Here is a 15,763-nt window from a genome sequence, read left to right as displayed (position 1 = left end):
TTATTTGACACTTCTCTAAGAGCTGGGGTAGTCCAGGAAAGCTGCCTGGGGGAGGGGTTGCTCCCCAGGGACATGTGCCCTGGCTGTTGGCGTCACAGCAGGGCACTGGACCGGAACCAGGTGGTGCCAGTGTGGATTGCTCCCTCACTCTCCTGTGTGCTGAGTGGCCCCAGTGATTTCTTTTTCTTCTCTTGTCTTGTCTTTTCTTTTTTTGAGGGTGCAGATTTGGGCCATGCTTAGCAGTGCTCAGGGGTTACTCCTCGTTCTGTGCTCAGGGATCACTGTTGGCAGGGCTTGGGGGCCCACAGGCAGAGCCAGGGGTCAGACTGTGGTTGTCTGTGTGGAAGGCGAGCACCGTGACCCTACACTGTCTTTCCAGCCTCAGCCTCTCTAATGATAGATTCCTGTGATCTGGTCTTGGGGCCAGAAACAGTCTGCGGGAGGCAGATGGCTGCAAGGCAGGGGGTGGGAGGGAGGGGGAGAGTCCACCCGGGACTCCGGAAGCTGAGGGGCTTTCCGGGAGCCCTGGGGGCTGGCAGGCAGGAGATTCCCAGAGGCCTTGCAGGTGATCGCTGTCACGGCCCATAGCTCAGCAGCTGCAGGCCTGGGATCCTGGGCCCATGACCAGCCCGGATGGACACTGAAAAGAGAACCTGGCTCTTCCAAGCAGGTCAGTCCTCCTGGTGACAGTGTGGGGAAACTGAGGCAGCAACCCAGTTGCAGGACCCTCCTCCACCCCAGGTTGGGAGCCCGGGATGTGAGGTGGCTCAGGGACATGTGCAGATGTGGGGCCTGTGCCAGAGGCCCTGGGCGTGGCCCGGGAGTGTTGGCTGATTCGATGTCTCTTGGGGCTTCCAGATGGATCCGGGGAGAAGCCAGCCGAGGAGGAAGCCGCGCAGTCATACCACAGGGGGGTGAGTCCCTGCTTTGGTGACAGGGAGGGAAGGGCTGGGCCGGGGGAGGGGTACCACAGTCAAGGGCTGAAGCTTGACCACTGCAGTGGACGGCACCTGTTCTATTCACGTCTCCATAAGGGTCTCCGGGTCAGTCCATCAACCCCCCCCCCAATATTCCTGCCCCTCTTCCTAACGCCCGTCTGGGCTAACAGCCAGCAGGGCCCCCCCCAAACTGCCCCATGCAGGGGAGGAGCAGACCCCAGACTCCCCAGCTGCTGTCGTGGCAGCTCTGCTAACCATGACAATGAGACCCAGTGCCCACTGTCCGCCCAGGTGACCTCCAAGCATGGCCGGAGCGTGTGACCTTTCAGTTCCCGGTCTGGGGGGGCTCCTCTCTGCTCTCCCCAATCTTGACTTGTCCTGATTTGGGGCTGGAGTTAAGGTGGCCAGCACTGTCCATCCCTTGTTGGGGCCATGGTGGTGGCTCGGAGGACTCCAGGCAGTCACTGGTGGACTTGATGGTGTCCGCCATCGGCTCAAGTCCAAGCTGAGCACTGAGTCCAGTGCCTGCCTGCCATCTGCACTGTCCAAATGGAGCCTCTGCTATTCTTCCCCGAGTCCTGGGAGTCTGGGGACTGATAGAGGTGGCCCCTTGCTAGAGCCCCAGGCCACCCCATGGCCTCTCCCTGCTGCTCTGCCCAGCCCCCATCCGGGAGCCTCGGCCCTGCCCTGAGTGGAACCGCCAGCCTTAGCTGCAGGCCCTGAGGACCTGTCACTGTGTCACTGCTGGGCGCCGGTTTCCTTGGTTCTCTTTGGCCCGTCTCCCACCTCGAGCATCTCCCCGCTGCGTCCTCCAGCCTGGGCCTAATTTGGGGCCTGGCGTACAGTTTCCGGAAGTTCTTAGGGGCTCGTCTCTGAGCTTCAGACTGACAGAGGCCAGCTAGAACGGGGCCTGGCAGAAGAGCTGTGAGTACCCCAGGCTCGGCAGGGGCTTCTTCAGCTCTGTCCCCAGCCCCCACCCACCCTAAGTGGCTTGTTCCTCTTCTGTGGCCCGGAGCTCCCAATGTTGAATTCTGAGCAGCAGAACTCCGGCTGGGGCGCTGCCCCTCCACACACCCGTCACTGCCTGGGACTTAGGGTCTTGCATTTCAGGGTCATGAAAGCTCAGAGACCCACCCTCTCTGCAGATGGGACTTGCTCCCAGTCTTCCTGACCCTCGAGACTGCCTTCATAACCCCCTTGTCTTGTCACCTACAAATCCCAAGAGGAGCCGGAAGCCCCTGCTGGCCCTTCTGCCCTTACCTGGAGGGCCCAACTCTGCTCGCACTGGCGCTGGAGTAAGGCTGCCCAGAGCAGTTGTTGGCCCGGTTCTGACGGTTCTAGAAGGGCTTGGTGGGAACGAGATTTCCGAATTATCACACTGGAGTTTTCCAGGCCCTGCTGTCTGAGCATATCTCGCGCCCATGGGTGTTTCTGACCCCACTCTGTGCTCCGTCCTCTCCCCTTGCTGCAGCCACGAGCTCTCTGATCCTCCACGGACAGGTTCCCCCCCACGCCCACCCCCCATTACCTCCCCCACCCTGCCGTTTGCAGAGACCTCCCCAGGATCCGTGTGCAGGAGATGGTGCAAGGAAAAGAGGCCTGGGCACCCCCGCCCCCACCGGGCCCAGCTCCCCGCTGGGCTTCATCCCTCACCACTTCCGGCCCAAGGCGGCAGGCGGCACCACGGTCAAGATCGTCCTGAAGGAGAAACACAAGAAAGGTGGGTACTAGGACCACACTGGGGGGTCCCCTGCATGCCCCACTCGGTGCTGCCCCGGCTCCACTTGGCCGTGAACCTGGAGGCTCAGAATATTGGAGAAGGGCTGGGCCAGGGCGTGAGGGAGGGACCTCTCCTTTAGCAGATAAGACCCCCAAGGTGCTGAGTATTGAGTGGGGGCAGAGCTGGGCCCTGGGGCAGGCCGGGGGGGGGGGGCGGCAGGAGATATTTGTTTTGGGCACCTGCCATGTCTCTGCCGGAACTGGGGCACACAGGTCAGAGAGATAAGAAGGGTCCCTACCTGGGGGGCTCATGAGGGGGAGAAAGCCGACAGGGGCCCCTATGGGAACAAGCTGGGGGCGGCCGGGGAAGGGCAGCAGGGCTGGGCTTGCAGTTGCGGGGGGGCTTCCTTCCTCACATCCTCACCTCCCCCTCAGCCCTTGGCAGCCCCTTTGTGCCGCCTGGCGCTGAGGCTGAGGAAGGCGCAGGGGCCTTGCGGGTTCCCGAGAACAGGGTCAGGCTGGGCCTCTTGCCTCTCTGCCAGGCCTGTGCTCTCTGTGCCCCTCCCCGAGGGGCACCAAGGTGTGGACTCCCCAGAATCTCAGTCTGAGCGTGGGGAGGGGAGGTGGGGGCAGGATAGCTTTACTCCCAGCCCTCCCCCTCGCTGGGCCCTCTGGGGGTCAGGGCACCCCCGTCCCACCTGCATGGTCACGACTCTGAGCCTGCTCCCCATGGCCCCCGGGCCAGCCTGTGTGCACAGCGGGAAGACCTACTCCCACGGGGAGGTGTGGCACCCGGCCTTCCGCGCCTTCGGGCCGCTGCCCTGTATCCTGTGCACCTGTCAGGACGGCCGCCAGGACTGCCAGCGCCTCACCTGCCCCACCGAGTACCCCTGCCACCACCCCGAGAAAGTGGCCGGCAAGTGCTGCAAGATATGCCCAGGTATGATGGGTGCGGGGTGGGGAGGGCAACGGGACCCTCTCCCTGGGCTACAGATGCCTGGAACATCTCGTGGAGGGGCGGGGGGTGGGAACGCAGGCTCAGGACATGGGTGCAGCGCTCTGGAGAGGCTGAGCCTGTGAGAAACAGCGGGGCAGGGAGTGCCAGGCGCCAGAACACTGGGCTTAGGGGCTGTCTGTGAGAGGGGCAGGTTTGGGGGGTCTTGGGCACACAGGTGGAACTAGATAATAGTCTGGATTGTACAAAGTTGGGAAGTCTCAGGCTGCTGCACTTGATGTTGACACTGGCTTATACCACCCAGTGGTACCAGCACATATTACCAGTGACTGGCATATATCACCAGTGGCACTAGGATACACTACACTGGCACCAGCACCTACCACCATTGGCACTAGCACATAACACCAGCACCTACCACTAGTGGCGCCAGTGGCTCCCACTTGGATGTGATTTCCTGAACTCCACAGTGTGTATGGATGTGTTAAGAGACAAACAGTGGCCTATGGAGCACCTGACGGGTGCCTGGCTCAGGCTTGCCTGCTGGGCCTGGGGCAGTCCTCAGCGCCATGTTCCCGCAGGATCTTTGTCTGCATTGTACAGAATGAGAAGACAGAGCTTTGTCCCAGGTTGCTCAGCTGGGATTTGAACCTTCCACCAAACACCGTGCTCTTGACCTCTCCCTTTGGTCCTCACCTGCAGATAGGAAACCCATCAGGGCTTTCCCAAGCCCTTCTGCAAAGGAGTGGGTGGAGTTGCTATTAGAACTCAGGCTCCTGGCCTGGCCACTGAGTTCTTTCAACGGGGACTGGAGTGATAGCACAGCGGGTCGGGCGCTTGCCTGGCTACAGGGCCCATCCGAGCTTGATCCCCGCCACCCGATAGGGTCGCCTGAGCCTGCCAGGAGTGATTCCAGAGTGCGGAGCCAGGAGTAAGCCCTGCACACTGCCCAGTGTGGTCCCAAAACTAAAAATGATTATAATAAAAAAGAACATGCAGAAGGCAGACTCGGAGAAGCGCAGCCTGTGGTGTGGACAGGAGTTGTGGGAGGCTGAGCCCCATGTGTCAGGCCCGGAAGGAAGGCAGGTGGGAAGAGGGGCCGATCTGAGCTCGGGCCCTGCCTACACTGGCTGGGAAAATAGAGGGAACAGAGGAGAGGAAGAGGAAGGAACCCTGGATGGAGGGTCTCCTGTGCCCAGGCCCTGCACTGCCATCTCTCCTCTTTCTTTTCCTCCTCCCGACTCTGCTGTCTCATATGAGCTCGCGGAGATGGCGTGACCCTAAGCCTCTCTCACCTGGCCCAGAATCTCAGGTCAGGAAACTTGGTCTGCGTTTGTTTTAAGGACTGGCCTAGCTTAGAGGAGCGAGGGTTCGACACAGAGTTGATGAGAATGTCTGGTGAACCGCAGACCAAGCTCTGGACATCAGGGGTCACTGACTCAGCTGTACTGCCCGCAACAGGGCCACAGGGGAACCTGCTGTCAGCGTGATGCTGGACGTGTGAGCACTGGGGGTCCGACGGGAACTCTCCTTGAGACTCACCATGGCTCGCTCCTGGGCGCCTTCATAAGCACCTCTGGTCGGGGCCCAGCCAGCAGGGCGCACCCCTTTTCTCTGAAAGCGGGGGGGGGGGGCTACTGTGGGCCCGAGACAGCACCCGGGCTGAGGCCTCGCCTTGCCTGGGCTGCAGCGGTGGCCGCAACGCTGGCCTGAATCCTGGCATTGCAGATGGCCCCCAAGCACTGCTGGGTATGGCCCCTGAGCACAGAGCGAGGAGTGACCCTAAAGCAGAGAGAAAAGTGGACGCTAGCCTGACAAGCACTTAGATTTTTCACAGGGTCTTGCCACTAGAGTCTCAAAGGTGTGTGTGTGTGTGTGTGTGTGTGTGTGTGTGTGTGTGTTGCGCTTAATCCTTTAATTAGTTAAAAATTCTCAGGAAACCTTGGTAGAGGGAATGATCGGGAGGTTTTTCTTAGAAATCCAGCGAGACTGGTTCCAATTTGGTTCCCACGACACGTTACACTGTTGCCACCATCCTCCCCTCCCCCCACTATCTCCTACCCCAAGGAGCCCCGCTCACTGGGGTTGCCTAGGCCACGAGCATCACTGCATCTTCCCTCGCCATCATGCTGCCAGCATTACCCCGATCCCCCCGAGAGCTGCCCCTGTTCACGAGCTTGTCCAGAGGCTGTGCATGGTGGAATGTGTGACTGAGGAGTTGTGGAGGAAGTGACTCCTGCCCCTCCCCTGGCGTCCTTTACAGAGGACCATACCTCTGTGCAACAATTGCAGGGCAGGGCAAGGAGGGATCAGAGGCATGAGTGGGGGTCACAGAGGTGTTTTTTTAAATTTAATTAAAAAAAATTGTAATTGAATCACCATGAGATAGACCATTACAACATTGTTCATGATTAGGTTTTAGCATGCAACGTTCTAACACTTGTTCCTCTACCAGTGTACATTTCCCAGCACCAGTGTCCCCAGTTTTCTTCCTGCCACCCCCCTATCTCTGTGGCAGGCACCCCTCTCTCTCTCTCTCTCTCTCTCTCTCTCTCTCTCTCTCTCTCTCTCTCTCTCTCTCAGCATTATGGTTTGCAATACAGATACTGAAAGGTTCTCCTGTATATCCCATTTACCTCCTTTCAACACTCAGTTCTTGTCCGGCATGATCATTTCCAACTATTATTGTCATACTAGTCCCTTCTCAAGAGTTTTTTTTTTTGTAGGCTCTGAGGAGCAGGGCATGGGTGGGCTGAGCTGTTCCAAGTGGGCTTCCTGGAGGAGGAGTGGGCCCTCAAAGCTAAATAGTTTTCTGCTCTGCTCGTCTGCTGGGGGTGATGGGAGAGATGCCCCTCTCTCTTCCCCAGAGACTGCCCTTCTCTTCCCAGGGGCACCAGAGCTTTCTCTGAGGGGGATGTCACACCTGTGGTCCCTGGGCTGGCCAGTGGTGGAAGACAGAGCAGTCACGAGCTCCCCGTCTCTCCCAGAGGACAGGGCCGACCCCGGCCACAGTGAGGTGAGCGCCACCACGTGTCCGAAGGCGCCAGGCCGGGCCCTCGTCTACACGTCCGTCTCCCCCAGCCCAGACAACCTGCGTCGCTTTGCCCTGGAGCGCGAGAGCACGGAGCAGGTGGAGATTTACCTCTGGAAGCTGGTGAGAGGTGAGCGCTGCCCGGGCCCTGCCCCCCACCTCTGCTCTCTGCTGCGTGTCAGGCCCCCCAGGGGCCTGAGGGCTGTTCTGCTGCCTCCCTGGGGTTCAGAGTCCCTGAGCCCAGGACAGAGGGCGACTGCGTGGTGCTGGCGGGGCTCCGGACAGTTCTGATAAGCGTATCCAGTGCCCGGGCCCGGCCCTCGAAGTGCTCCCTCTCCTGGAGGGAAGGGGGCATTGCGTCTTGCGAGGAGCCCAGTCAGGATGACTGCTGGAACCTGAGGATGAAACTGGCCTCTAACGGCAGAACCTCGGCTCCCTGGGAAGGGAGACCCCTTCGGGCAGGAAGACCCCCACATCACTCAGAGCTGAGGGTCTGGCAGCGAGTCTCGTTCAGTCTTTCTGGGTGGAATGGTCACCCTCTCCAGGGCAGATGGACACTAGTATAGATTCGTGGGGGCCAGAGCGACATAGTGAGCAGGGTGCTTGCCTTGCATGTGGCTGACCCACACTCCATCCCCGGCATCCCACATGGTCCCTTGAGCCTGTCCAGGAGTGAGTAATTACTCCTGCCAGGAGTAATCGCTGAGCACAGAGCCAGGAGTGAGACCGAGCACAGAGCCAGGAGAGAACCCTGAGTACAGAGCCAGGAGTGAGTCCTGAGCACAGAGCCAGGAGAGAACCCTGAGTACAGAGCCAGGAGTGAGCCCTGATCATACTGCCAGGAGTGAGCCCTGAGCACAGCATGTGGGGTTGAGTCCTGAGCACAGAGCCAGGAGTGATCCCTGAGCACAGAGCCAGGAGTGATCCTTGAGTGCAGAGCCAGGGGTAATCTCTGAGCACAGAGCTAGGAGTGATCTCTGAGCACAGAGCCAGGAGTGAGCCCTGATCATACTGCCAGGAGTGAGCCCTGAGCGCAGCATGTGGGGTTGAGTCCTGAGCACAGAGCCAGGAGTGATCCTTGAGCACAGAGCAGGAGTGATCCCTGAGCACAGAGCCAGGAGTGATCCTTGAGCGCAGAGCCAGGGGTGATCTCTGAGCACAGAGCTAGGAGTGATCTCTGAGCACAGAGCCAGAAGTAAGCCCTGGTCATACTGCCAGGTATGAGCCCTGAGCACAGCATGTGGGGTTGAGTCCTGAGCACAGAGCCAGGAGTGATCCTTGAGCACAGAGCCAGGGGTGATCTCTGAGCACAGAGTCAGGAGTGATCTCTGAGCACAGAGCCAGGAGTAAGTCCTGATCATACTGCCAGGGGTGAGCCCTGAACACAGCATGTGGGGTTGAGTCCTGAGCACAGAGTCAGGAATGATCCCTGAGCACAGAGCAGGAGTGATCCCTGAACACAGAGCCAGGAGTGATCCTTGAGCTCAGAGCCCGGGGTGATCTCTGAGCACAGAGCCAGGAGTGATCTCTGAGCACAGAGCCAGGAGTAAGCTCTGATCATACTGCCAGGGCTGAGCCCTGAGCTCAGCATGTGGGGTTGAGTCCTGAGCACAGAGCCAGGAGTGATCCTTGAGCACAGAACCAGGAGTGATCTCTGAGCACAGAGCCAGGAGTGAGCCCTGATCATACTGCCAGGGGTGAACCCTGAGCACAGCATGTGGGGTTGAGTCCTGAGCACAGAGCCAGGAGTGATCCCTGAGCACAGAGCCAGGAGTGATCTCTGAGCACAGAGCCAGGAGTTATCTCTGAGCACAGAGGCAGGAGTGATCCTTGAGCACAGAGCCAGGAGTGATCCCTGAGCACAGAGCCAGGAGTGATCTTGGAGCACAGAGCCAGGAGTTATCTCTGAGCACAGAGGCAGGAGTGAGCCCTGATCATACTGGCAGGAGTGAGCCTTGAGCACTTGGGGTTGAGTCCTGAGCACCACCAGGTGTGGCCCCCAAACTATAAGCAACACCAAAAATCAGTATAGTGCCTTAGCTCTCATTGTGGAAAACTCATCCTCTTCATCTACGAGGTCCAATCAGCAGCAGAATGTCAGGAAGCGTTGTCGTTGATAACGGAATCACAGAGCGTCTCACCCTCACCCTGCAGTGTAAACTAACTCCCTTTTCTCTGTGCCTTTGGCGGAGAGGGGTGGGGGCGGGAGAGGGGTGGTAAGAACAATGATGATGATGAAGCACTTTAGAGTTTCCAAAGTGCGTTCACGTTGTTCATCATCTCATTTGATCCTCGTGATCCTGAGGGTTAGGTATTATTATCCCCGTTTTACAGATGAGGAAACTGAGGCTCAGAGAGGTGAAGTCCCTGGCCCAAGGCCACACAGCCAGTAAGTGAACGGGAGCTAGCGCCTGTGTCTTGTGACGTCAGAGGCGGCTCTTTCCCTGCTCTGCTTTGCCCGCTGTCCTAGGAGGAACGGACGAAGAAGGTGGAGCTGTTCATGGAAGAAGAGAAGACTCAGGGACACCGGGCAGCGGGGTTCCTGCCTGGGCAGAGGGAGCCGCTGTGTTCTGAGTGACCCCAGGGTCAGAACAACATGCAGAGCCTTGGGGATCAGACAGGCTTGAGTGTGAATCTTAGCTCTGTCAGATTTTAGCTGTGTGGCCTTGGGAAAATCGCTTGACCTCACTGGGCCTCAAATGTTTCTTGGAGACAAGGGGTTTTGGAGAAGTAAATGGAATAATATCAAGACACCCCCTGGCTTCTCATAGGCACTAAGAACACCAGCCCTGGGTCTGAGTGAGCTACAATGGCAGAGAAACACTTTCCCAGGCTTCCCCGGGACCCCAGGTCAGGCGGGTCTCCACAGTGGGGCGGGATGCTCAGTCAACTTCACACGTGTTCAGAGCCGTGAGATCCCACCAGTCCTGGCACATCACCAGCTGTCTATTCAGGCTGGCGCCCCTGCACTCCTCAGGCTCTGGGGCCCCGGAAGGCCATGCCCCACCCCCCCACCCCCATCCTCAGGAGCTCAGGGCACAGGCTTTAGTGCAGCCGGGGCTGTGGGAGTGGAGTGGGCAGAAGTGACTCGGTGACCAATGGCCGGAACTGGACACAGGCCCCAGACAGGCACTGCAGCAGGAGCTGGAGGCAGCGGCAGGTCAAATGCTTGTTTGCCCCGTGACAGCACTGGGCCCAGTCAACCCACAGAAGGAACTGGAAGAGCATTAACGTTCATGCTCTATAGGTTCCAGGGTCCTGGGGTCTCTTCCAGAGTCTCGACCGAGTGCGGCAGCTCAATGTGAGTGCCTGAGGAGAGGTCCCAGACATCTGCAGTGTGGTCCAGGGGTGCAGGGGGTGGGGAGTGGTACCTGAGTTAGTCCAGGGCGGGAGTGTGTGTGTGTGTGTGTGTGTGTGTGTGTGCGCGCGTACGCATGTGAAGGCATAGGCGAAAGGGAGCCTGAACTAGCAGCCTGCCCCAGAAGGGCATCTGATTGCAAATAAGAAAACAGAACAGCCTAAGAGGTGAATGACTGCCTCTTGGGGGAGCCAGCCACAGGGCCCCCCAGGACAGTGTGGAGGGAGGAGCTGCTGCTCCCAGGAGGTCTCATGACCCCCACCAGGCCCAGCAGAAAAAAAAAAAGTGTTTTATTTTGTGGTGGGGAACCTGGCAGTCCTGTCCCCCTTCTCAGCGGCAGCCCCCCTTCTGCCTCTGCAGAGCCCCCTGCATGTGCCGGCCGGGACCATCAGGGCCCTGCCAGCTTTCCCATGGTCCTGCCCAATCAGGGCAGTGGAAACCTGCCTTTCTGGGTGTCGGCGGGGCTCTTGACCACCCAGGAGGGGAATGGAGTGGGCTGAGGGTACTGGCTTCTGAGGGGCTGGAGTGTCAGGGCGGAACAACTCTTGGAGTCTAAATTCCAGCCCTTGAAACTCCCCGATGGTTTCCGGTCCCTGATGGCAGACCCCCCCCCGCCTCGGCCCCTCATGCCCAGACAGCTTGGTTCCCCCCCACCCTGAGTGGCTCCCCTCGGGTGGGGTCAACGTTCACCCCGAGCTCATCTGTCCTCTTTTGGGTTGCCCTCTTCCCTAGTGGCGCAACAAGGGCCCAAAGATCCAGCTCTGACCCTGGGACAACCCTTGGTCAATGCCTCCATGATGGGTGGCACGAGGACCCCACAGTGCTTAGTGTGTCACCTGGCCTTCTAGGCAAGTCTCTGCCCCAACCTGGTCTTGGCATCTGTCTGTGCCAGTGGAAGTGCTGGGCCTCTCCTGCTCCGTCTCCACATCAAGGCCAGTTCTTGGTTTCCTTGAGGGCCCGGCCCACCTGGCAGAGGCCTCATTGCTTTGTCTGTTCTTTCTGACCACAGCCCCTGAGCCTCACAGCTCACATGCTCTGGGCTTCTGGGTCACCAGGGTGCTGTGCTCAGTTCCCTGTGAGATGCAGGAATCAGGAGACTGGCCATTGCCTTTTTTCCCTGAGGGCTGGGTTGGAATCCACAGGGACATTTGTTCTTCTGGCCAGCCGGCTATCAAGTGATTAAGTACTTCACTCAACTTGCTATGGATTGATGAATTAATTTGCTTGATTTCCCTAATACGGGCAGAGCCCAGGGGACCCCAAGAGCAAAGCTACACAGGAGTTCCCATTCTTGTAGGGAAGGCAAGAAAGTTATAGAGTATTAGAAATAGCAAACTCGGGGTTGGAGCGATAGCACAGCGCGTAGGGCGTTTGCCTTGCACGCGGCCGACCCGGGTTCGATTCCCAGCATCCCATATGGTCCCCTGAGCACCGCCAGGGGTAATTCCTGAGTGCAGAGAAAGGTGTGACCCCTCCCAAAAAATAGCAAACCCTTCTTTCCCACCTCCCACCAACCTGGGGCTGGACCCCTAGTACAGTGAGTAGGGCACTTGCCTTCCAAGCAGCTTACCAGGATTCGATCCCCAGAATTCCATATGGTTCTCTAGGCACTGCCAAGAGTAATTCCTGAGTGCAGATCCCGGATCACCCCTGAGCATTGGGAGATATAACCCCAAAACCAGGAAAAAAGAAGGTAATGCCCACTTAAAATAGAAGTCAAGGTCTGTGCACCTCCACAGAAGAAATTTATCACTAGGATAGGGTGAGAGAGAATCCAGGAAGGCTCAGCCTGAAGGCGAGTGAGTGGGGGAACTATAGGCAGGGCGCAGGCATTAGGTAAGTCCCCTTAGTCTTGGGGCAGGGAGGTGGGGTGCACTGACCCTTGTGCCAGAAGGGCCCGGTGCTCTGGTGTGCTCTGTGTGTGAATGGATGGGTGGCCAGCCGTGTGCCCGGGAGAGAGCCTGGCCTGTCCTCTGGGCTTGGTGCCTTTCCTCCTCTCCCCGCTGCCTGTGGGGGTGGACGGTGTGAGAGTGGGCAGGGCTGGGGACAGGATCAGGGCTGAGGAGTGGTCATGCAGGGGAGGGAGAGGGTGACAGATGTTTCTGCCAGGGCCACTGTTGAGGGCCATTAATTGGGCAGTCAAAGAGATGGGCGTCCTTTGCGGTGACTGAGGGGAGACACAGACATGGGGAGAGTAGGATGTCAGTATTTCAGACGGGGGCTGGAGAGACGCTTGCACGTGTCCGACCCCAGTTCGATTCCTGACACCACACAGGGGCCCCTGAACACTACTAGGAGCGATTCCTGAGCACAGGGCCGGAAAAGCCCCGAATATGGCCTATGGAGCCCAAACCACCCACCCCACCCCGCCACACACGCAGAGACCAGGCGCGTGGGGGGAGCAGGTGTGCGGGTGTTCCCAGCTGGGCCCCTGTCTGTGGGCCCCGTTTCTCTGAACGCTGTTGCTTCTGCCTTTGTCTCCGCCTCAGGAATCTTCCACTTGATTCAGATCAAGAAGGTGCGGAGGCCAGACTTCCAGAAGGAGGCCCACAACTTCCGGCCGCTCACCGGCACCCACGAAGGTGGGCCCTGGCCTGAGGATGGGACTGGAGGGGGCCACGCCCAAGAGAGCCAAGCCTCCTAGGGAGCTCCAGGCTGGCTGCCGGGCTGGGAGCTGGCGGGGTGCCCTCGCTCCCGCCCCCCCACGCGCGAGACTCACGTCAGTTCCCAGCACAGGAATCCTGTGGGCGTCAGGGGCCAGAGAGTTCCCGGCTGCTCAGGCCTGAGGGAGGGAAGCAAGAGCCCCAGCCCGGGCTGCCCACACCTGGGCCCTCTGCACCGCTTCCTCCATTTGCTCCATGCCAGACTAAGGAACGTGGACCCCAACTGGACTTCAGGGGAGGGGCCTGGCGGGAAGGGCCACAGCACCTTCAGAATCCAGCTGGGTCCCCAAATGTCAGGTGATGGAGCTCAGGGTCATACCTGTGCCTCCTCCTTCCCAGCCCACTCCTGGCTCTGTCTGAGCCCCTTCACTCAGGTGTGTGTGTGCAACACACACACACACACACACACACACACATAAAACACAACATACAGATATAGACACAAATATACACACACATGCACATACATACACCCACACATAAACCCACACATACAGACACATACACCCACACATACACCCATATACATACATACCACACTCGACATATGCAAACCCACAATTCACCCTCAAACCCCACGTACGTTATAGTACACGTTCCGCACCATCTCCCCCACATACGAAACACTCAGACATACCCCACATACACACATCACACCAGTTTCACACAGCCCATATATCACACATACATACCAGCATACCACACATACACCCTCGCAGGTGCCCCCACCCCTCACACGGCCCTCTCACAGTCAGCTCTGTGACTTCCTTCCTGCAGGTCACTGGAATGTCTTCCTAGCCCATACCCCGGAGCTGAAGGTCACAGCGAGTCCAGACAAAGCAGCCAAGACCTTATAATAAAGACCTAAATGGTGGCAGATAGGAGCTTTATTGTTGTTGTTATATATTAATAAATAAGAAGCTGCATTACCCTCACCACGCCGAGGAGTTCATACCCGCTTCTGCGTGTTCTCACAGCGAGAGCAGATTGCTGGCTGGTCGGCCCGCCCCCCGGGTGGCACTGGGACACGTGGGGCAGCGTGGGTCGTGGCCCCTCTGCGAGCTGTTAGCAGAGCAGGGCTTGTTCCCGCTTGTCCCTTGTCTGTCCCCACGCCTCTCCCCTGCTCCGTGCTGTCCCGACCCCGGCCCTCACCTCTGCACCTCCCCCTTCCCATGGCTCCCTCCGGTGCGCTCTGGCACTGTGCCAGGGAGCTGAGCTTGGTTAGCCAGTGGCGGGGGGCTGTGGAGCCGCACAGCATTCCCCAGCAAATAACCCAGATATTCTTACGACTGTCAGCCACGCTTTGCCACGAGGAGCTTGGGAGAGGGAGGGGCAATCGTTGCCTGAAGCCGGAGTGAGCACTAGCTGATGTGAACCTCGATGCCAGGGCTCTGCTCGCCACAGCCCCCACGCAGCCACTACTTTGTCCTTTAAAGGGGACCGGTGTTCTAAATCCAGATATTCCCCCCATGCTCTAACTCAGTCTGCCAGGCATGCCCGGGTGTGGATGCCCGATACTGCAGAGAGAGAAGCATTCCGACTTGACCTGCCTGAGTCTGTGTCTATCGCTCCTTGCAGTTTCAACAACGGTTTCGTGCCCATGATTCAGTGCAGGTGAACAGTGTAGAAATATGAGGGCCGGAGCAGTCAGACAGCAGGTAGGATGTTTGCCTTGCACGTGGCTGATCTGGGTTTGATCCCTGGCATTCCATATGGTCCCCCAAGCACTGCCAGGAGTGCAGAGTCAGGAGTAATCCTTGAGCATCGCTGGGTTGACCCCTCTCAAAAAAAAAAAAAAAACAAGAAAGCAGAGTAGGAATGAACCTCTGTGTGTGTGTGTGTGTGTGTGTGTGTGTGTGTTTGGGGGTTTACCCAGTGTTGCTTGCAAAACATGGAGCCAGGGATTGAACTTCGCTCACCTTAACCCCTGTACTCTTCCTTGGACCTGATCACCCTTGTTTGGTTTTTTTTTTTTTTTTTGGGGGGGATACACCTGGCCATGCTCAGGAATCACTCCTGGTGGGCCTCAGGGACCAAATGGGATGCTGAGGATCGAACCTAGTCAGCTGTATACAGAGCAAATACCCTCCCTGCTGGACGATGGCTCCAGACCTATCACTGTTGCTTTCAAGAACAGGAAACAGGCTCACAGCTGCCCAGAGCCCCTCAAAGCATCCCAGAGAGGAGCAGTGAGGCTGGAACTCGGTCTCCCAGGTTCTCCCCAGGACTTCTGGCATGGACATAGACCCCGGGAGACGGAGAGGGACGGGGTGGCATCGCGGGCTGGCTGGAGTTCTGCCACGTGGTAGCCCTGGCTGTTGTCTCCCTGTGCTCTTAGTTTATGTCTGCTTTCGGGAGGAGGGGAGGTCTGATAAGCAGCCACCAACACCACCATCTTTTGACGCTTCTGTTGAGAGGGGTGCATATCCAGTTGTGCTCAGGGTTCACTTCTGGTTCTGCACTCAGGAGTCACTCCTGGCGGGCTTGGGGGACCATTTGGGGTATCAGGCATTGAACCCAGGTCTGCTGCATGTGAGGCAAGAGCCCTCCCAGCCCCTGACCCTTCCGGAAGGCGGCCTGGTACAGGCCTTCAAGGCCCTCCGTGTGGGGTGAGAGGTCAGCGAGCCCCGTGAGCAGTGCTCCTGCCTCTGTCTACTCCAGGATTGCTCCACACAGCTTTCCCAGCTCCTTGCTGCCCTGGCCGAGCCGGGCAGAGCAGCGAGGAGCTTGGCTCAGGCCTGGGCTTTGCTGCAGGCTTTTCCTGGTCCTGTGGGTCCACAGTCTTCCTGCTTCCTCCAAGGGCCTTCCCGGGGCCCTTGGGGTTCACCCCCTTGTCCCATCATTTCCACCGAAGAAGGCAGGCTGAGGGAGTAGCACTCCTGCCCCTGGCAAACCCCTGCCAAGTGCACATGTGCAAACCCACCTTGCGCTCTCCCCTGGGCCACGTAACCAAGCCCCCTCCATGCTAGCATCACCCTCATGCACACATGGGCAGCTCTGGGCAGGCCTCTGGGTCAGGAACCATCACATGCCCTTTGCTGGGAGCACTCAGGGCTGTGACATGGGGGGGGGGGGGGCGGAGTGCATGATCCCTGCCCC

General features: G+C 58.6%; 1 protein-coding gene across 2 annotated transcripts in view; it reads left to right on the top strand.

Moving 5' to 3' along the window:
- Positions 1–13,548, top strand: part of CHRDL2 (chordin like 2) — a 35,760-nt gene extending 22,212 nt beyond the window's left edge. Inside the window, exons 6-12 of one of the 2 annotated variants that reach the window (XM_056116231.1) lie at positions 859–914; positions 2,490–2,658; positions 3,403–3,597; positions 6,600–6,773; positions 8,978–9,032; positions 12,491–12,583; positions 13,442–13,548. In XM_056116231.1, the coding sequence (XP_055972206.1) occupies positions 859–914; positions 2,490–2,658; positions 3,403–3,597; positions 6,600–6,773; positions 8,978–9,032; positions 12,491–12,583; positions 13,442–13,532 (833 nt within the window). In that variant the 3' untranslated portion in view covers positions 13,533–13,548. The remainder of the gene's footprint in view (positions 1–858; positions 915–2,489; positions 2,659–3,402; positions 3,598–6,599; positions 6,774–8,977; positions 9,033–12,490; positions 12,584–13,441) is intronic. The other variant, XM_056116232.1, reaches the window with a different exon arrangement.
- The last annotated feature ends 2,215 nt before the right edge of the window (positions 13,549–15,763 follow it).

This window comes from Sorex fumeus, unplaced genomic scaffold (assembly GCF_029834395.1).
Source record: "Sorex fumeus unplaced genomic scaffold, SorFum_2.1 ptg000030l, whole genome shotgun sequence".
Classification (NCBI taxonomy): domain Eukaryota; kingdom Metazoa; phylum Chordata; class Mammalia; order Eulipotyphla; family Soricidae; genus Sorex; species Sorex fumeus.
The sequence above is the reverse complement of the archived record's forward strand: the minus strand, read 5'-3'. Positions and strand labels throughout refer to the sequence as shown.